General features: G+C 44.0%; 1 protein-coding gene across 3 annotated transcripts in view; it reads left to right on the forward strand.

The window, feature by feature from the left end:
• osbpl5 (oxysterol binding protein-like 5) overlaps positions 1–22500 on the forward strand; it is a 51425-nt gene that overhangs the window by 21099 nt on the left and 7826 nt on the right. For all 3 annotated transcript variants that reach the window (XM_076271117.1, XM_076271126.1, XM_076271135.1), the window contains exons 3-16: positions 2271–2344; positions 3673–3759; positions 4063–4164; positions 4538–4741; positions 5023–5107; positions 6230–6392; positions 13581–13788; positions 15995–16179; positions 16573–16654; positions 17393–17491; positions 18494–18590; positions 18677–18775; positions 19141–19238; positions 21207–21296. In XM_076271117.1, coding sequence (XP_076127232.1) covers positions 2271–2344; positions 3673–3759; positions 4063–4164; positions 4538–4741; positions 5023–5107; positions 6230–6392; positions 13581–13788; positions 15995–16179; positions 16573–16654; positions 17393–17491; positions 18494–18590; positions 18677–18775; positions 19141–19238; positions 21207–21296 — 1673 coding nt within the window. The remainder of the gene's footprint in view (positions 1–2270; positions 2345–3672; positions 3760–4062; positions 4165–4537; positions 4742–5022; positions 5108–6229; positions 6393–13580; positions 13789–15994; positions 16180–16572; positions 16655–17392; positions 17492–18493; positions 18591–18676; positions 18776–19140; positions 19239–21206; positions 21297–22500) is intronic.

Consider the following 22500-nt stretch of genomic DNA (forward strand, 5'->3'; position numbering starts at 1 on the left):
TAGCTACGTGAGTGAAAGCCATAGGCGCCTGATTTCTCCAGTGTCTACCATATGGTGCCTTCCACAAATTCGATGGTAACATAGATGGTGCTGGCTGTTCTTTTTAACCCTTAAAGGTTTACTGTCACACCGGTGTGACGGGAATGTTGGAAAATGAATGTTCTAAAGAATATCTGCGTTCATTGAATTCAACATAGAATTTTAGAACCTTGAATTGTTGCAGAACTGAATCTTATGTTAGAATTTTCAAAAACCCACACCTTTAAGGGCTAGAGCAGTGAGGCCCAGGTCTTTCTGCCCATTTACAGTCATCTAGTGCCCAACGGGCAACCTCCATGTCAACATTGACACTTGATTAAGATGTTGTGTTTATTACATTACTTCTTGATAGCTGGTCAGCTGGGTTTTTTTGTCTGTTTTTTTGAGTATCTTAGTCAAATGAGGTTGAAAGGATATTTGGAACAGTGCTTATATCTACTGTAGTTTAAAATGACTGATCCAGATTTGAACGTGCTGCTTCATCTATAACTAGCCAGGAATCACATTTCAAAAAGCTGTATGCTGGCTACTGTTTATATAGACTTGGGTGGAGTGTCCTGGAAAGACCGTGTGTGTGCCAGGTCTTAAAAGCAGGCCGTAATGATAGACTCCAACAGATCTCGACCGACTGGTTTATCTCAGAGTCTGATATCATCTGCCTCTTATCTGCCGTGCTGCCTTTTCCGCTCCTATGTGATGTGTGTTTAGCCCCAGTCCCATCATGCATGAAAGATTAATGATTTCATCTCCCTCCCTTCCTTCCTTCCCCTGTCCCCTCTCTTTGCAGGGAACGAATACGGACGACAAGATGAAAGAGGAGAACCTGTACCGCCGGCGGTTCTCGCTCTGTCCGACGACACTGTCGCCACCAAAGATAGACCCGCGGACCCTGACAAGGAATCTGTCATATGCAGGGGACAACGACATTACTACCCTCAAGCCCAGGTACACGAGCATCCGCATACATTTCTTCTCTCACCCCCCCCTCTCTCTCTCGCCCCCCTCTCTCTCTCACACCCCCCCCTCTTCTCTCACACCCCCCCTCTCTCTCTCTCGCCCCCCTCTCTCTCTCACACCCCCCTCTCTCTCTCTCACACCCCTCTCTCTCTCGCCCCCCTCTCTCTCTCACACCCCCCTCTCTCTCTCACACCCCCCTCTCTCTCTCTCACACCCCTCTCTCTCTCACACCCCCCTCTCTCTCTCTCGCCCCCCTCTCTCTCTCACACCCCCCTCTCTCTCTCACACCCCCCTCTCTCTCTCTCACACCCCTCTCTCTCTCACACCCCCCTCTCTCTCTCTCGCCCCCCTCTCTCTCTCACACCCCCCTCTCTCTCTCACACCCCCCTCTCTCTCTCTCGCCCCCCTCTCTCTCTCACACCCCCTCTCTCTCTCACACCCCCCTCTCTCTCTCACACCCCCCTCTCTCTCTCTCTCGCACCCCCCTCTCTCTCTCACCCCCCTCTCTCTCTCACGCCCCCCTCTCTCTCTCTCGCCCCCCTCTCTCTCTCACACCCCCCCTCTCTCTCTCTCACACCCCCCTCTCTCTCTCACACCCCCTCTCTCTCTCTCACCCCCCTCTCTCTCTCACACCCCTCTCTCTCTCTCACACCCCCCTCTCTCTCTCTCACCCCCCTCTCTCTCTCACACCCCCCTCTCTCTCTCACACCCCTCTCTCTCTCTCTCACACCCCCCTCTCTCTCTCTCACAACCCCCTCTCTCTCTCTCTCTCTCTCTCCCTACTCTCTCTCTCACACCCCCCTCTCTCTCTCACACCCTCTCTCTCTCTCACACCCCCCTCTCTCTCTCTCACAACCCCCTCTCTCTCTCTCTCTCTCTCTCCTACTCTCTCTCTCACACCCCTCTCTCTCTCTCACCCCCCCCTCTCTCTCTCTCACAACCCCCTCTCTCTCTCTCTCTCTCTCTCTCCCTACTCTCTCTCTCACACCCCCCTCTCTCTCTCACACCCCCCTCTCTCTCTCTCGCCCCCCTCTCTCTCTCACACCCCCCTCTCTCTCTCTCGCCCCCCTCTCTCTCTCACACCCCCCTCTCTCTCTCACACCCCTCTCTCTCTCTCACACCCCCCTCTCTCTCTCTCACAACCCCCTCTCTCTCTCTCTCTCTCTCACCCTACTCTACTTCTCTCTATTGCTCTCTCCACGTTTCCCATTTGTTTTGATAGAAAACTTCAAACTATCAAACACTGTAGTATGAGTCTGTGTGTATGTTCATAGGTGGGGACTCGGACCGTAATGGCTTGTCTTCGCCAAGCGACGATTTCAGTCCTGCACAGTCTCCCGGCAGCCCAGTGAGTTTCTCCCTCTCTCCCCCCTCTCTGTCGGTCTCTCTCTCTCTCTCTCTCTCTCTCTCTCTCTCTCTCTCTCTCTCTCTCTCTCTCTCTCTGTATATGCATCTGCCACTCTCTCTCTTCCCTCCCACACACTGTCACTGTGTCCTTCACTCTCTGAGAGAAGTGCACTCTTCTCTCCATCCTCTTATGGAGGTTCAGCTAAGGAAATGACGGCCCAGATAAGCTTCTATCTCTACCACAGCTTTAGCCACCGCAACCGCTCCACAGCACACAGGCTGGGCTTGTTTACATGACTGCAAAGCTCCAACACACATCTCCTTTACAGCTGTGTATCCAACCCCCCCCCCCCCCTCCCCCTTTTCCTCTCCCTTTTTTTCTCTCGTTCTCTTTATCTCTCTCTCCCCCTCTCTTTCTCTCTCTCTGCCCCCCTCCTCTACATCTCTGGCTGTTATACTATTCTTGTGTCGTTTTTTTAATATCCTAGAGCTTAGCTGTAGTCATTGTTTGATTCTACACACATTCTGCACACATTCAACTCAGGTGTGTCTGTGTGTGTGTGTGTGTGTATGTGTGTATGTGTGTATGTGTGTATGTGTGTGTGTGTGTGTGTGTGTGTGTGTGTGTGTGTGTGTGTGTGTGTTGTGGATATAATTATCCCATGCTTTATGGGGGGCATTTGACCGCCGTCTGGTCATTGTCGCCCTGAGATCAGCCCTCTGGATGTGACGGAGAGAGAGACACCTGTTTCTCCCCTCACTCTTCAGCCAGTGCTCACACACTCCCACTGTCAACATCAAAACTGCGCTAGCCTTGACGTGGTTGGTGTGTTGCCTCCTAATGTGGTGGTTTTGTTTATCACTGTGCTTGAATGTCTGTTAGGAATGACATGCGGTGGTGTGTGTGCTGTTCCTCTAGATTTTGTGTAGTAAAAGTGAGTCTTTCAAACTGCTTCAAGCTGGTAAACAGAACTGTGTTTGCCAATAGTGGAGTCATATCAGGGTCAGAAACAGGAGGTGTGTGTGCGTGTGTGTGTGCATGACTGACACACCCCTTTGAAAAACAGTACAGATCCTGTCTGAGTTTGTCTGTAAATGTAGCTGCTGGGCTCTTGCAAGTCCTGCAAAGGCACTCACTAAACAGTGGGGACAATGGCAGCACAAGAGGCCCTTCAGACACCGGTATTACTGTGACCTTTAGCTGACTGGACCATTAGCTTTAACTGCTAGGTCACAGCTCTTCGTGTGTGTCTAATCGTATGTGTTTGTGTGTACAGTATGTGTGTGACCTTACACCTTTGTCATTGTCCTCTACGTGTCCTCTGTCAGTTGGATCCCAGGGTGTTCGGAAGTGTGGAGGGGGACCACACCCCAGCGTCTCCAACGGAGAAGCTGGGCAGGAAGGAGTCCCTTAAGGTAACGATCGCCTGAAGCTAGTGGGTAGAGATGCACTGCATTATGGGAAAGAATGATAAACACGTCAAGTCCGTACACTGGACTCCATTCACTGGATTCCATTCTTCTACTTTGTAACACAACATGGAAGCTGTCTTGACAATTCTTCCTGTTTATGAGTCTTGAGTTATACATTAATGTGATTGTAAAGCTGATAGCATGGCAAGGCATTGTCACACATTGTCATGTTAGTAACGACAGCTCCACCTGGTGGTTGAAAGTGGAACTGTCTGTCAAATCTGACTGTTTTGTGTTCCTCTGCAGGTCCAGAAGAAGAATTACCGTCAGGAGAAGAAGAGGGCAGCCAAAGAGTTATGCAGTGCTCTCAAGGACCCCAGTGTGGTCATCATGTCCAACTGGGTGAAGGTAGTAAACAGTGTTTTTGTCAGATATATGTAACCCTTTCCTGCGATTCAGCACATGGATTATTTACAATATAGTGCACTATGTTGGGAATCAGTGGATGTTCCAAACTCTTCCTAGTTTAGGGTTAGGTGGCACATACATGTGGTATATCAAGTAGGTGTCAAACAGTATTTTCCTCATCAGCCTCAATTCCCTATCTCTCTATCGTCATTAACTATCCCTGTTTTTGGACTATAAAAAGCAATATTTGAGATGGAAACATAAAATCAACCCTCTGAATGAATGAAAGGTCAGTTCTTGCATTAATGACGCGAGAGGTGGTGGCCTTGGTTTTCTGAGCTCTTGCCCCGCCCCCCCCCCCCTCTGCCTGCAGATCCGTGGCTCCCTGAAGAGCTGGACCAAGCTGTGGTGCGCGCTGAAGCCGGGCCTGCTGCTCATCTATAAGAGCCCAAGCATGGAGCACTGGGTGGGCACGGTGCTGCTCAGCTCCTGCAAGCTCATTGAGAGGCCCTCCAAGAAGGACGGTTTCTGCTTCAAACTCTACCACCCGCTCGACAAGTCCATCTGGACCATGAAGGTCAGTGAGCTGGGGACTGTGTGTGTGTGTGTGTGTGTGTGTGGGTGGGTGTCTGTGTGTGTGAGTGTATTATGAGTTTGTTACGTGTGTGAAGGAGTGTGGGTGAGCACACAAGTGAGTAAGGAAATAAATGAAAGACTTAGTGAATGTATGTATGAATGTATGTATATGTGTGTGTGAGTGAGCTAGTGTGTTTGGAGGCAGGAATAGAAGTGTGTATGCTGTAAGTGTTTTGACACAGCTCTGTGTGTGTGTGTGTGTGTGTGTGTGTGCCTCTGCAGGGTCCTAAAGGGGAGAATGTGGGCTCCATCACACAGCCTCTGCCCAGCAGTTACCTCATCTGCAGGGCTGCATCTGAATCAGACGGTGAGTCACCGTGTGTCTGTGTGTGTGTGTGTCTGTGTGTCTCTCTGTGTGTGTGTGAGAGAGAGAGTTATTGTGTGTGTGTGTGATGTCGATATAATAGTTGGCACCTGGCTTTTTTACATTTTCTCTCATTGCATTTGTTATGATTAACCATACATTTAGATGAAAACTGATCAATCTGATTGATAAAGTAGTTTATTATTTAGTGTTCTGGTATTGTTCACATCATTTCTTGAACAGCCATTCAAATATCTGTTATGGTCTTGTGGTTGTGGTTGTGGCACTTTAAGAAAACTCATTGGAACTGACTGTTCTCAGCTATTGCAAAAGACTGTGAAAGTTGAATATGTGAAAGTTGATGAGTGGGTTCAGTAGGTAAATGATGAACTATGTGTGTGTGTTTGTGTTTTTTTTTGTGTGTGCGTACATGCGTGTGAGAGAGACCTCATTTCTGACCAAATAGTAAATCTTTCCTATCCATTGTGTGTGTGTGTGTTTTTGTGTGTGTGTGTGAGACCTCATTTCTGACCAAATATTAAATCTTTCCTATCCATTGTATGTGTGTGAGAGAGACCTCATTTCTGACCAAATAGTAAATCTTTCCTATCCATTGTGTGTGTGTGAGAGAGACCTCATTTCTGACCAAATAGTAAATCTTTCCTATCCATTGTGTGTGTGTGTGAGAGAGACCTCATTTCTGACCAAATAGTAAATCTTTCCTATCCATTGTGTGTGTGTGAGAGAGACCTCATTTCTGACCAAATAGTAAATCTTTCCTATCCATTGTGTGTGTGTGTGTGTGTGTGTGAGAGAGACCTCATTTCTGACCAAATAGTAAATCTTTCCTATCCATTGTGTGTGTGTGTCTGTGTGAGACAGACCTCATTTCTGACCAAATAGTACATCTTTCCTATCCATTGTGTGTGTGTGTGAGAGAGACCTCATTTCTGACCAAATAGTAAATCTTTCCTATCCATTGTGTGTGTGTGTGTGTGAGAGAGACCTCATTTCTGACCAAATATTAAATCTTTCCTATCCATTGTGTGTGTGTGTGTGTGAGAGAGACCTCATTTCTGACCAAATAGTAAATCTTTCCTATCCATTGTGTGTGTGTTGCTGCAGGTCGTGTGTGGATGGACGCTCTGGAGCTGGCCCTCAGCTGCTCCAGCCTGTACAAGCTGACGGCCAAGAGCTGTCGGGACGGAGACCTGAGCTCCTCCTCTGACTCCTCCCACATCCTCCAGCTCCTGCAGTCCCCTGTCCTCACAGAGCAAGCACTCCAGCAGTGAGTGTCTCTCTCTCTCTCTCTCTCTCTCTCTCTCTCTCTCTCTCTCTCTCTCTCTCTCTCTCTCTCTCTCTCTCTCTCTCTCTCTCTCTCTCCCCCTCCCTCTCACACCCACACACAATCACACTGATAACACTGATATGTCTACATTTTCTCATGTACACATGCTTTGGGGTATTTCCTGCCTATTCACCAAGGTTTATACCAATTTCTACACTTCATTCTACATTTCTACATGGGAATGTATTTCTTTTCTTCGTCTTTATGATTAAGCTATCTGATTCTGATTTTTTTGGACTATTGGCCTCTGCGGTAAATACACGGGTGCATTCAATGCACAGTTTTTGTCTTGCGTTGTATACACAATCCGGCTAACACACAGGAAATAACTGGCCACTGGAAGTGGTATGATGGGCAGTAGTAGCAGAGTGGGTATTGGGAGAATTCCCGGTTGGCCTGTGACGTTTTGAGGCGAGGCTGATTACTGTGAGCTTAAAGTGAGATTGATATTGTTGAGGTGTGTCTGTCTGTCTGTCTGTGTGTGCGTGTGGGTGTGTGTACAGTGGGTCCCATTCACGCAGCTGCATGAAATGTATTACAGCTTTTTCGCCACGAGGTGTCACCTTAAGTCCACTGTAGCATTGCCGGTAAACAGGGCAGCGGACTGCATTCAGAGGCGTTGCAAGCGGTAGTGTGATTGTGATTTACTGTAAGCCATTGGTTTCCAAAGGAGATTTTATTTGGGTCGCCAGCATAGCCTAGTGACAATTTATCAGGGGTGGGTAGTAACGCCTTACTGGGTGGGTAGTAACGCACATGAGTAAAAAAAGTATTTTTTTTGAGGAACGGCAACTTTCCATATTCCTTTTTCAAAACGGTACTTCTACTCTTACTCAAGTACATTTTTGAGCCAGTAATCTATTCTTTACTCCGCTCCATTTTCTATTGCCTTTCGTTACAAGTACAAGTTTATTGGAGGAGAAAGTATCTCGAGTGAGAAAAGCGCACATCTCCCTCGGTGCACAGTGGCGTGGGAGAAAAGAAACAGGGCTTGCATTGCTACGTTTCCCCACGATTATAAAGTAATGGCTGGCCTATGTAGCCTACTACACGGAAGTAGATGTTCTATAGGAACGTCACGTATGTCCAACCTCTTATGTGTATGTGGCACTTTTAATATTAATTTCTATACAAACCAAGACGGCGGATTCCTAAAGAAACGCAAGCACCCACACCATAAGTTTACCTAAATTAGCTATGTACCAAAAATTACATTTTACTCGAAGAGCTGTAAACAGTGTTGTAAGGCTGCGTGTACAAATCCGCTTGGAGCTCCGGTGGAATTTTGATTTGCTGACGAGAATTCCTGGGCTAACCGTTCATGTGCCTGAGAAAGGTTGGGAATAAGCACCCACCAGCCCAGCACTAACCTCCGAGCGTGGTAAACAAAATCAGATATTTCAGGCAGTAAAAGCCCCAGCTACTGAAAAATGTAAGGTTCATTTAGCAAATATTATTTTGAAGTATTAAAAAACATCGTTGTTTTAAGAATTTTCAAACTAAATGGTAATTAGCACGTTTACTATATATATATATATAACAGCTCAGTTAACACAATGATGTTTTGCCAGCTGCTGCATCTTCTGGTGAGACTGCCAGAGTAGCAACCAGATGAGAGGTATGACATGACACGGAAAGTAACTTTTGCCTATATTCATTTCTGGCCAGCATCGTTCAACAATCACATTGGGCAAGGAAAGTAGGCCTACAACTTAATTTATAAGCAAAGCAAATGCACAGGAAATCGAATTCACAAGTTAGAAAAAACCTAGCATTAGTTTATGTAGCCTCAATGTTGCAGGACTTGACACGAGACGGTCGGCTGAGAAAACAGATAGCCTGCTCTGTCGCTCTGTCCAAGTGGATATGCTTAGCTTAAATATAGGTCTACCCATAGCATTGTTTTTAGGTTACATTGTCTGTATGGTGAAGTTATAACCAGATTTCAAAGCAGAAGAATATTGGGCAATATTGGTGGTTGCATGTTAGATGAAGTGAATTGGGTTGCGATAGTCTGTCATTTTTAAAAAGTGGGTCCCCAGAAAAAAAGTTGTAAGCTACACAGTGTACTGTGGCTTGAATTTTGTGCATGGGTGCCGCAGACAGTTTGCAATAACCCACATGCACCGAATTCAAGCCACAGTACACTGAAGACAGTAAAGCATGGTGGTGCACAATTCATGTTATGGGGATGTTTCTCATACTGTGGTGTTGGACCTATTTATCGCACACCAAAAAGAGATCATGGATCAGTTTCAATACATCAAAATATTTGAAGAGGTCATGTTGTCTTATGCTAAAGAGGAAATGCCTTTGAAATGGGTGTTTCAACAAGACAATGACCCAAAACACACCAGTAAGCAAAGTCTTGGTTCCAGACTAACAAGATTGATGTTATGGAGTGGCCAGCCCAATCCCCAGACCTCAATCCTATAGAAAACTTGTGGGGTGACATCAAAAATGCTGTTTCTGAGGCAAAACCCAGAAATGCAGAGGAATTGTGGAATGTAATTCAGTCGTCCTGGGCTGGAATACCTGGTTCACAGGTTTCACAGGTGCCAGTAGTTGGACTAGAAATAATGGTAATGCAACTAGATATTAGTGCAGTGATTTAAAGTAAAGCAAAATCTTGAGACATTTTTCAGTTTATACAGTAAATATTTGAGTTTGTAAAGAAAAATGCAACTACTATTTTTTTGAACAGCCTAACATTCCTTTTTCTTTACTTTATAGGTATAACACAAACTTGATCAATTTTGGTCATGTTTTGATTTGAAATTTAATGTGCAGTGTTCCCAATGCACTGATATTATGAAATTAGCAGCTATTCTAAGGATTTTGAGCTTTATTAAATTTTGTAAAACACACTGCTATTATTCTGCACATATCTGTATGTCAGACTATTGAGTCGTCGGAATAATGAGGTGTTGGAACAATGAGCAGCCCCCACTGAGGTGACTACCTCATCTAGGCTCACAGGTTGTTGAAGGGGAGCACCTCTGTCTAGCTAGCTAATAGAGCTCAATGATTCTATGCTTTCATGAGAAGGCTCTCTAAAGCAAGAATTTCCTAGTATTAGGGTACTCACACGAATGCCAACAATTCTGCTCGTTTCTAGGGATATCGGGAACCTAGCGAGTCCCTAACCTATAGTGTGCAAGCATGACAGGATAGATGTATGAAGCTAATTTGGAGTGCTTGAAACCAGGGAACGCCAGCTTACCATTTCCTTGGCCCAAACTCTGACCCACTCGGTCGGATAGCCCCAGCTGCTATTAGTCCGTAGTTCAAGTTTTATTTAAAGGGTAGACATCCAAAGGAAAAATGAAATGAAGAGGATCCACTGTCAAGATGTCCAACACGTACAATTCTACTCCAAAATTGTCCACACCAAACAAACGCTGTCGGTGTTGAATCCCGCGTCCGACTGCAATTAGGAAAACAGGCAAAGCAGCGTCCCCAGGTGTATGGAATGTGTAGGTGTTAGTGTGGTGTCTCAATGTCATGCACCTAACTTCCTAACACTAGGCACACCTTTAGAAAATATGACCGCTACGTATGTTAATACTAACCCGAATGAAACCTGGCTGGCTCTTACCCAAGAACACCAGTGTCTGCAATGCCAGTTTGAGAACCACTGCCTCCACTCGCTGAAGGCTAATATGCTAAATTGGAAAGCAGATCAGCTGATTTTTTAACAGTATGTATGAGTGATATGGCCATGTCCACTTCCCTTGTCAGTGAAATGTTTTCATGCAGATGGCGGATAACAGGTAGGGTAATGTTCAGGAGTCACACAACGGATCATGCATGCGTGTTGTAGGACATAGCATAGGGCATAGGCCCTACTCTGTGTGAAAGTGCACTGAAATTTTGCATTTACTTAACAGTATTTGAAAAATATTTCTTTGCCAAGTTTGGTGCTAAGCTCCGAATGTTTTTAACTATAATTGGTGACGCGGGGGGGGGGGGGGGGGAAGCCCATTTATCCAATGTTGTTGTTGATGAAGTCACATTAAGTATGCAAGTAAGAAGGTATGCACTGATAGGTCATGAAATGCCCCCCCCCCCCCTTTGAAAATATTGAAGTGTACTGTATTTCATGAGTCATCAGAGGGAAGCACTTATTAAACAGATATGCAAATAAGAATGTTGATGACATCGGACATGGATTGCTTTGTCATAGCCTTTTAACGCATCATTACACTCTTGGCATCCTTGTTGCCTGTGATATAAAAATGGCAAACTGAAGCTGTACATTTGTGCCTGATAAACATTAAAAAGCAGTGTAAGGTTTTATCAATTGATATAATAATTCCCAGTAATTATTTGAGTTTGCCACTTCAGCTTTAGTAATATAAAAGGACAAAACATGTTAAGCAAACAGAAAAACAGTAATAAAGATGGATATCATTGCCTTATGTTTCAGTGTGCTTCATTGATTTTAAAGCATTTCAAATACAAAAACATGCTCTAAATTGCCCTGTCACAGATTCTGTTATCAGAGACCTAGGCCTATATTTATTAGGTACAGTAGTCATCCATAACTTGTGTGTGTGTAGCTGTGTGTTTTAATGTTTCTAGTTTCCAGTTTCTGAGGTCAGTGATATTCTCCACTTGGCAACTCTTGCTAAGGCCCGCCCCCTTCCCGCCACTCCCTAATATCAACCTCTGTTCTGCCATCCCCCTCTGAAGCCTACGGGCCAATCGGTTCAGCCGCTGAATGTCATGTGACAGGCCAAGGAGCAGGAAGAGATGAAGAGAATGTGAACCCTACACCTCCCCTCAGACTGAGATGACAGCAGAGAGAGAGAGCCGAGCAGCACACACGCACGCAGGCACACACGCACGCACACACACACACACTCACTTTTACTCACGCCTAGTCACATACACCCTTGTGCTCACGCATGCAAATGTGAAATCGGTAGCGCAGAAGACGTGGGGGGGGAAAAAGGAACCGCCGGTTGTGTTTCCTGGTCACACTGGTTTGCTGCTAGACAGAGTGCTTGGTCAGGAGAAAAGAGAAAAGGCAGAAGTAGTCTGTGTGAGGTTCCTGCTCTCCCGGTGGATCGGTTTCGCTCTTGCTGTTGTGTGTAAGGTAAGAGATTTACAAAGTGTGTGTGTGTAAAATTGTGCTTCTCTGAGATCGTCTAGGCTTGTTCTTATTGCGATTTTTCTTATCCTCCCTCTGCCAGCAGATGGCAGGGAACACATGACACCTGTCTTCATTTAATGGTGTGTGTGTGTGTGTGTGTGTGTGTGTGTGTGTGTGTGTGTGTGTGTGTGTGTGTGTGTGTGTGTGTGTGTGTGTGTGTGTGTGTGTGTGTGTGTGTGTGTGTGTGTGTGTGTGTGTGTGTGTGTGTGTGTGTGTGTGTGTGTGTGTGTGTGTGTGTGTACACACGTACTGCAAATATGAGCCGTGCGAGACAGGGTGAATCGTGTGAGTGAACCACAAATGGGTAAGCAAGCGAGTGACTAACTGACTCACCGACTGGTTGAGTAAGTACGCTAGAGAACAACTGAGAGGGTGACTGAATCGGTTGATTGATAAGTGAGAGAGAGAGTGAGTGAGTGAGAGTCAATACGTGTGATAGGAAGGGAAGAGTAGCAGGGAGGACACAAAGGCTGGCTGTTAGGGCAGGATTATAAATGGCCAATGATTAGAGGCACGCTGTGAGCGGTCAGCTGTCTGCTGGTTTTATCTCCCGGTGCTTGTGGGGTTTTTCTTCCCCCTGCCTCCCACTTCTCTCTGCTTGTTTCTCCCTCACCAGAACATTCTGTCAAGCAGAGACATGTGGATGTGTTCCTCGCTCTTATTTCCACATTTCTGTAGCAGATCATTTCTAGTCTCTTGTTACTGTTCCCATTTATTGTTTATCCTTACAGTACCTTACGGGTGGCTGTTGTCTTGGTTACGCCTTTGGTGACATTCACATCAGTGGTAGGTGAGGATGCACGCTGTTGCTTAGGCAACCAGGCTGGCCGAGCTTTTGTAAGCCTCCGCAGGCGTCCCTGAGGTCAGGTCCTGATGGCCGGCGCTCCAGAGACCCTTCACACACTCCTACACAAACACACACACACACACACACACACACACACACACATACACACACACACAATCCTCAGGGCCTCCCCCTGCTGGTGGCTTGGCCATGAGTGACGCATCAGGCTCAAACAGCACTAAGGGCCGACACCATGCTCCTATGAAACTGTTGCTGTGTATTTGTTGCCAGGAGAGATGCCTAGTATTTTGAATAAACAAAAATGCATTTGCATGGTGATGACTGTAACTATAAATGATTAAAGATGCCGTCAATGATTGCGCAGGAAGTCACATTTGTTTATGTTGTTCATGTTCATATTTAAAATTATTAGCAGACGTTTTTGTCCAAAAAAACGTATATTATATTTTTGCCAAGGACCAAACGAAACACACCAGAGAGGTAGCTCACCCCTTCCTTCAGTATTCCCAAAGAAACTCAAAAACAAAACACAGGGGTTTGTTTTTGTTTCCCGTTCTGTCCCCACTTTGTTTGTTACCAGTTGTCTTAGCCTGGGCTGCCTACAGAGACTGTTTTTTTTTTTACAGTGTGCTCATTGAACAGGCAGCTAGCGTGTCGTGAGGAGATGATTGCTGAATGTGACATAAAATGTTATCGTGTATGATCGCTGACTGCTCCTTTAAATGAGTGGGAAAATTAGAAGAAAATTTGAGTGGGGAATTAAAGTAAGCCAAAGGGACGCACTTTTTCTTACGAGGTTAACAAAGAAAGCCATTGAAATATACATATGGGACGTTATAATCACCGACACATTCTTTGTGTTTATGGTCAAGATTTCCTTCTTCCTCTGCATAAACCCATTCACAGCAAGCCCTTCCTTTTCACCCATACATACAATTGATTCCATAATTCATTTAGGGCATTTGGTCTTCTCTTCCTGTGTCACAGAGGATTCCTTCCATAGCTAGTGACTCATACTGTATATGTTCTCTCTCTCTCTCTCTCTCTCTCTCTCTCTCTCTCTCTCTCTCTCTCTCTCTCTCTCTCTCTCTCTCTCTCTCTCTCTCTCTCTCTTTCTTTCTCTCTCTTTCTCTTTCTTTCTCTTTCTTTTTCTGTATAAAAGGTTGAATGACTCCATGCTGGAGAACCACATGGAGAATGATGGCTACTCAGACAAGTCGGAGAGGGAAGCCCACGAGGACTCTGACAACGCGGCCAATGAGAATGGGGGACGCGTGACGGAGGAGAGCGACATGGACCAATCGGATGACCTCTCGCCGTGTCTGCAGGCCACCACCTATGTAGAGCAGGGACAAGAGGAAATGGCTGAGGTGAGCTGGCCGAAGCCAACCTGTGATCTGTCCTCCTAGAGTCCTCATAAGCTGATGACACATGGGGCAACTCTTCTTGAGCAATGTTGCTGGGCAATGTTCCTCATTATTGTGGTTCTGGCATTTTCTCATTGATATTTGGCAACAGTTTCTTTTCTGGAGAACTTAAATCATCAGTAGGCAAGTTGTCATGATCATCCAATCAGAATAAATGGAACTGGTTATGTGGTTGCCCAGCAACATCGCTCAAGAAGTTGCCCCATGTACTGTGTTGGGCAAGTTACTTCAAAATCGTAATGTATTATGTATTACTTATTACGATCATTTCAAAGTAATTTGTTACATTATAATATTACTGCCTCTGAATTGTAAGGCATTACACTACTATTGTATTACTTTTAAGTTACTTTTACCAAAATATCTAGAAATATGTATTTGGAATTCTAAATGCAGTTTATTATGCTCAATGCAGCTCATTGCACTTCTAATGGAGGGCGATGTGGTATAACATAATGACTAAGCTAGGCTTAAGGCAAACAACAGCAGAATGCAATAGGCGCAGTGATGGCTCATGATGCAATACAAGGAACAATCATAGCCAGAATGTTGTTAAAAGCAGACAAAAGGTCGAAGTCTGGTCAATTGTGATAGAAATGCTGTAACTTTAGGCTTAGGCCTACTCATTAAAATCAACAGAGAGCCCACTACCTGTATATTGTAACCCAAAACTTGTCAAGACAGGCTACACAGTGCCGCTGCTGGCCATTGTGGTGCCCTAACTGGTGAAATACAGTATTAACCCAAGTATGTCATCATATGGTCAACTATAAAGATGTAGGCTAATCTGCCTGTTCCCAGGGATGGGTAGGATTTCTGAAACATGTAATATGTATTTCAAATACAAAATGTAAATTCTTGAATTATTCTTCTGATCACACTACATGAACTTGCATGCGGTATACTATTTGGTATGACGGGCCAAATTGTATTGTTTTTTACTGTATTAATAGGCTACAGTAAATGTTTGGGATAAAAAAAAAAAAGCTTTTTTTGCAGTTTCCTTGAAAAAAATATTTTGAGTATTTTCTAAAATACAAAAATACAATATTTTATTTTGCTACATATGGTTACTGTATTTTGTAGTTTATTTTGATACATTAAAAATGAGGGTGTTAGGTATTTTATTTTGAAATACATTCTGATGTATTTTTGCCCATCCCTGCCTGTTCCCAGCATTAGCACAACACTTTGCGATGGTTAGCTTGTCACCTGTGACGATATATGCTAGGCCTAAGTGACTGACCTATCTAGGTGCGTTTGGAGATGCCTGATTAAATCAGAAGTTGTTGAATAGGCATAATTTATCCTGGTGCCACACACCTTGCATGTAGCTGTTCGCTGTGCACGAAGTTTTTGTAACCGAAAGTAATGATAAAAGGCACAACTCCGGGAGGACTTCTTGTCGCCATGGTCAATGTATTTATGTCTGTGAGTGTGCGCACATAGCGCATGCGTTACATTGCACATTATGGCAAAGGGGCCATGCCGCTCGTTATACGTTTCACAAAGTAAATGTAGCCGTAAAATAAAATAGAAATGCATGAGTAAATTTAGGGTCCCTTTCAACAATAAAAACAAAAACAATGCTTGAACGTTCTATTTGGGCCCCAATCTACTTCCTCTGCATTAAGATAACATATGGAATGATAAAAGGAAGTCTTGTGGGGACAACTATGATGCTGATAATGGAACTCTCTTGAAAGGGTCTATAGCTCTTTGGAGATAGTGTTTGCCTGTTGTTAATCCTTCGCCTCCACAACAAAAGGGAGCTCTACTGTTGGCAAAAATACCTAAACCTGCATAGTGTACCTTTAACATAATGATATGTGATGGAAATGTATACTGTAATGAAACCCAGGCAAACCATTCTGCGGACCATCATAAACATCCTTTAGGCCTAATAAAAAAATGTTCTCCTAGAATGTCCACTCTGCATTGTGATCTGAATTTAGTAAATGGCATATTTCATGTCCGACAAATCTTCTACAAATACTGTACCCCCTTATTTCCCAGCAAGACGTGTTGTGAAGATTTTTCCTAGAATTATTCTAAACATTCCTAGAGGCTCGGTTAATTGTTTCCTTCCCCAAACCTCCACCCACCTGTCCCCTGTCCCCTGTCCCCTGTCCTCTGTCCTCTCTCCCAGGCTGGAGAGGCGTCGCAGGTGGAGACGGTGTCGGAGGAGAACAAGGGCCTGATCTGGACCCTGCTGAAGCAGCTGCGGCCGGGCATGGACCTGTCCAAGGTGGTGCTGCCCACCTTCATCCTGGAGCCGCGCTCCTTCCTGGACAAGCTCTCCGACTACTACTTCCACGCCGACCTGCTCTCCCAGTAAGCCTTTTCACCTGTGTGTGTGTGTGTGTGTGTGTGTGTGTGTGTGTGGTCAGTTTCAGCTATTATATTTAGATCCTGTCTTGTTATTTATCCAATCCAGATAAATTTGTTTGTGTGCCTGCAGTGTATTTGCTTTTTGATTTATCTCTGTCTGGAATCTCTGTACACCATAGATGTGTCCGAACATTTGCGGAACATTTTTTCTCTGAATAGATATATTTGAACGATTTTGTGTAAACATTTGTCCAGTTCCCTGGTATGTTTGCAGATAACTAGCAGTTCAAACCTGAGTGTACATAACCATTGATGACTGTGCAAACTCAAGGCAAATGAAAAGATGTCGTCTGAAATATTGGGTGCGCACGCTGACGTGTGCTCCCCTTCCCTCAGGGCCGCACTGGAGGAGAACGCCTACTGCAGGATCAAGCAGGTCGTGCGCTGGTACCTGTCTGGTTTCTACAAGAAGCCCAAGGTAAGAATGTCCGAAAGCTGGAAACATCAGTTGCACTCCTCCACCAAATTCATCAACTGTAGCATATATCCTGACCTGTTCCACAGCTTTCTGAAACTAAACTGACTCCTGATTCATCGGATTACCTATACGCATAAAGCACCACCAGACAACAATGCTCTCTCTCTAAAGCAGCACTTGTATAAAGAGACTGGTTTATAAAGTCCTCTCAGAAATTGTGATGAGTGAAGAATTACTCAATGAAGAATGACTAGTATTGAACAGAGTTGGAATTCTGCATCAGAGTTGTGAGAGAGAGTTGAACCTAAATACAGTGAGAATATGTAGGTTGCCATGAAATATACTGAAAGACATGTTTGACTCTTAGAGGCTACCACCGTGTACCGGTCCATCTCTATGGCCTGATTCTGCCTTTTTTCATTCAGGCCACATGGTGACTATGCCTGTGGCAGGTGTCTGGTCTCAGTGAATGCGACTTTGTGTGTTCAATTCAAACCGACCAGCTATTGAATAACTGACTGGTTGGACTGGTTTCTTGCTGCGTGTGTGGAGTGTGGCACACCTTAGTTACTTAAGCTATAACTCTATGGTTGAATGTGTTTGTGAGGAAAGGGTTCAGATGATTTTAGTATATGGGAAAAGACTTACCTCCCTATGCAGTTACAGGTTTTGTTTGTACTTCTGTGTACTGTATGTATACTTTACCTGGGTCTGTCTTGCTAATGTGTTGTTTTGTAGGGTTTGAAGAAGCCCTACAACCCCATCTTGGGGGAGACATTCCGCTGTTGTTGGCTCCACCCTGAGACGGACAGCTGCACATTCTACATAGCAGAGCAGGTGAGCTCACACTCCGCCCCTTTCCCCCACCATTCCCCACAACACATACACACACCTGCTCATCACACATACACACACCTGCTCATCACACATACACACACCTGCTCATCACACATACACACACCTGCTCATGAACAAACCTCATTTTTCTTTTTCTTGCTCTGGCCCTTAAATAGCCTTAGTTGTGGAAATGGCCTTACATTAAACAAACAAACAAACAAACAAATTTATTTTTCTTTTGGTAAGACAAATATGTGTTAGTTAGTTGAATTTGGTTACGGTGATGTTCAGTAATAGTGCAACAACATTTTTTTGCATACTGAACTTTAATCTTAACAGATAATATCTAGGCCTACCTTTTGCATTGAGCTCAGTAAGCATCAAACCAACTAATAGGCTAACTGAAATAACACCATGCCAATCTTTAGGTATGGTGAAGGGTATGTGATTTTAATTCCAAAGGCCAAGGGATCATTTATCAGGAAGCATAGTATCCTGGATCCATCACTGTAAAATAAAATAAAATGATAATTCAAATTTGAATAAAAAAAAAAAAAAGAGTAGATCGCAGAATTATGTTTTGTTAGTGGATCTGTGAAAGGTAAATAATAACCACCCCACATATACCATGTTAAGGGAGCTAAACACAAGAAAATGGAAAACCAACAACTAATGGCGTCAGTTGTTCAGATCAACAAGATTCTCTTTTAAATAGATTAAAAGATTGTAAACAATCCAGGCAAAGATTTACATACTTAACGTACCACTTTAAAGGTTCAGATGTAAATTTAAGTTACACGCTCTGCTCAAATTTATTTATATATATATGACATTAATAAATGAGTCAACTATCCAAAATATATTTATATGCTGAGCTGATATTTGGCCACACACATGTAGACCAAGATGAGCTAAGTTACATGAAGAATTCCAACATAACTAGCTCTCTCTCTCTCTCTCTCTCTCTCTCTCTCTCTCTCTCTCTCTCTGTGCACTCCCCAGGTTTCTCATCATCCACCCATTTCAGCATTTTATGTGTCCAACAAAAAAGATGGCTTCTGCATCAGTGGAAGCATCCTTGCCAAGTCCAAGTTCTACGGTAAGATGAGTGGCCCTTCACGTCTGTTTTGCCCACTTCTTTGTTGTGTAATAAGACCTGTTCAAATGTGCATCCTTGTTGTACAGGTAACTCTTTATCTGCGATACTGGACGGCAAGGCCAGGTTACTGCTGTTGTCCCGCGATGAGGAGTACGTCATAACAATGCCCTATGCTCACTGCAAAGGTACACATCATTAATACACTTCATTACTCACCACAATATGCTGATTTAGGTTCGCTTTAATTGTATTTACATTGGGAAGATGCTAGAGCCACTCACAAAAGCCAGATAAAACTTTGGCTACATAGTGTCAAATTCAAAATCTACATCTGCTCATAGCAATGTTTTCTCAGGCTACACAAACACAGGTAGTTAGTCCCATGAAAAGGTAAAAGGGATGTGGTGGAACAACAAATCCAATAAATACTTTCCATTGATTTTCATAGTGCTATTCCATGGGACTGGCACATTTGCTTATATAATAAGTCATAAAGACAACTCTGTGACAGTGGTGGCTGACAATGCAAATCATTGCTGGCTTTTGGCAGGCATCCTGTATGGCACTATGACCTTGGAGCTGGGGGGCAAGATCACCATCGATTGTGAGAAAACCAAATGTTCTGCCGAGCTGGAGTTCAAACTCAAGGTAGGAGCCTTTTTGCTTGCTTTCAGTTCTGCACATCTCTCTGCAGGAGAGAGCAATAAGGTGTAGCCACAGCGTCGGCGCCTTAGGGGGGGCCAGGCCAGTGTGCCCCCTCAACAGAGTTCTCTCCCTGACATAAAAAAAAACATCTAAATATTATTACGGCTATGATTGAAATTAAATCCATATGGAACACTGATGTTGAACACTTAGCCTACTTAAAATGAAACATGACACGGACTGACACGTGTGTCAACTATGCTACTGTTGATTGTGTGCGCAAACTGAGTGATGAAGAGGGATTCCTCACACTCGGACACCGTTGCAGCGAGTGCCACCGATACATTTACCACCACTCCTGCAACGCCAAATGAGCATAAATCTCGACCAGTAGGGTTTTTAGACACTGCTGCATAAGAACTTCAGTAACAGAACTCCTCTGAAGAAAGATCTGGGAAGATAATGGAAAATATACGTTTTTTTTGCGTTTCTGACCGCAGGATGACCCAAGCACCCAAGCTGAATGCATGAGCTGTTGATCTAAATAGCATAAACCGTAAATAAAGGGCCAAACTGATGGTAAAGATTGCTCCGCTCAATTTCGCTCCCTGCTCCACTTAAAAATCATCCCGCTCCAGTGAAATCGCTCCACGCTCGCTCCAATTTAAAAGAGGGAGAAATAATCTACTAGCCAAATTGTCACCTTAAATCCCAAAGAACTAAGAGCAAAGGCAATATATTCAGTCATAGAACATTTATTTTAAAAGATAGTGCAACAATGAACAAGCTTGGCAACGTCAATACACATAAGCCTAAAACTAAAGGGATCAGTGGGATTAATTGCCTAAAGAATACAGGCTTAGACCTCTACTTGATTAGGTTAGATTAGATTAGATTAGATTCAATTTATTGTCATTGTGCAGAGTACAAGTCAGACGAAATGTGTCTTCTTAGATTCCAAAATGAATCTTTACTCACTGAAACAGTGTCACCACATTGTTCTTGCTCTACATTGTTACTATATACTATACTATATACTATCTACTTGTTTTGTCAGTTTCCTTTCTAAAATATTTAGCGAACTCCATCCCCATCAATGAACTTACTATGGCCAATATCGTTGAAATTTAATGGTCTTGGTTTTATTACGAAGACATGAATTCTAGATGGATTTGGACTCGTGTTGTGAGCGGTATCGGAGCGAAATTGTAGAGGAACAGAGTGGCCGCTCCGGCCTATAAATTAAAAAGGGCTCCGCGCTCCAACAAAACTCCATTCGCTCCGCTTCGCTAGTTTAGTGCTTTGAGTCATGTAGGCTACTTTAAGAGTGGAGAAGGAATCGGCCTTTAGTGAGCGCAACACAGCTCGGGTCTTAACCTGCTTTATCCAGAGGAAGACATTATTGGATGCAGTGACAAAAAGCCTCATGGTCCTAGCTGGGAAATGCGACAGTTGTGGAGTCGGCATTCAGCCTGTCATTGCAAAACAGTAGCCTACTGTACATCTCCAAACTCAAAAACAGTAGACAGTCAATAAAAGTGGACTGTCAGAGCAGCACAAAATACTAAGTCTTTTATAGCCTATTTACTTGTATTGTAGCCTACAGTATGCAACGCTATTCTATTAAACGCTGTGTGCTAGTCTATTAAACGCTGGCTATGACGGCTATGTTCTTGCACTATTTTCCCCCCATGATCATATTGTTTCAGTTATCCAAAAGGCTCGAAGGATGCTCTTTATTATATGGCAATTTTGGAAAAATAACTAATAAAAGTGAGGTGAGGTGCCCCCTTTGTCAGTGCTCATAGCCCCCTCCCCCCCACCACCCTTTGCTCTCTGGCGCCGACCCTGTGTAGCCATCGACTGTGTGTGTGTGTGTTGGTGTGTGTGTGTGTGTGTGTGTACACATTTATACACAGTTTATGGATGTAGCAGTAACACTCTCCACTTGGTCTTCCGTAACCTCCACAGCCTTTCCTGGGCGGCTCCAGCAGTGTGAATCAGATTTCTGGAAAGATCCGTATGGGAGATGACGTGATGGCCACAGTGGAGGGCCACTGGGTAAGTCTCCCTCCTCTCACTGAAGTCTCAATAAAGACTTCTCAATATATGTGATAAAAGACTTTGGATTTGTATTAGTCAGAATGTAGAAGGAAAATGTCATTGATTGATAGATTGATTGAAGTTGGTTAAGAAATCCATCCATGTGTGTTAGGGTGCATCAAAAAACACAATTCTTGAATTTTGATATGGCTGGGTGCTAAAAGTGTTCCAATATATGTAGAAACAACACATGCAAAATATTTTTCCAGTACATTATGATTTAGGGGTGCCACCGCACATCTGTTTTTGTTGGATAAAGTGGTTAACAGTGCTCAATGGTCGCCATGGAGATCTGAGGTAAACAATACTACAGCTCAAGAAAACTGAGGTGATCTTACTGTTTGAGGTGATCTTGATCTGTGTTGGATGTGTTATTACATATTACTATCATATCTGTAGTTGTTTCCCCGCCCCCTCTGCAAAGCTAATTGCGTGCCCACAGCTGAACCACAAGCGCAGTTGAATAGTTAACCAATTGCGACATTAAAAAGAAACAAACTTTAGCGATCATACATGATAATAAGATGTCAACAAGCAGCGACATACAGAGTAGGCCTAGTAGTTCTACTAATCTACTTAAAAATACTTGAACTATTTATTGCACAATGAAGAAAACTGATGCTCTGAATACTTATTCAGCTGTCTCTAAAAGTTTCTCTAATTGACACATTCAACCGCGATTTTGATTACACCTGCTTTTAACAGGCGCAAGTTTTTCACCGCAAAACAGACATGCGCTGTTTTCATACATATGGCGGAATACCTAATCAATGCTATTAGCACTTGTTGTCTCCTGTGTTTGCGCGATACTCCCACTTTCCCCTGACCCTCCTATGAATGCATATGCATGACACGGAAAAGCGCAAATAGCCATTTGCAGCTCTCACGACAGGCAGTCTACGCTTTTTCCTCAGTGCGGCCTGTTTGTACATACCTCGCCATGCTTTTACGTGCACTTTGCGAATGAAATATGCCTGATGTGGGCACAAAAACATACATCTGGCCCTGTCTGGCCTTTTTTCATCCGCTTTCTCTGGGTCTGTCTTACTTCTCTCCTTTGTATCTCTTATTCTGTCTCTCTCTCTATTTATCTCTTTGGCTGTGGAGAACATGTGTGTGTGTGTGTGTGTTTGTGTGTGTCTTTGTGTGTGTGTGTGTCTGT

Source organism: Alosa pseudoharengus, unplaced genomic scaffold (genome assembly GCF_046254945.1).
Source record: "Alosa pseudoharengus isolate Yale_2024_CS ecotype anadromous, Long Island Sound unplaced genomic scaffold, YU_APseudo_1.1 YU_APseudo_1.1_scf_10, whole genome shotgun sequence".
In the NCBI taxonomy this organism is placed as follows: domain Eukaryota; kingdom Metazoa; phylum Chordata; class Actinopteri; order Clupeiformes; family Clupeidae; genus Alosa; species Alosa pseudoharengus.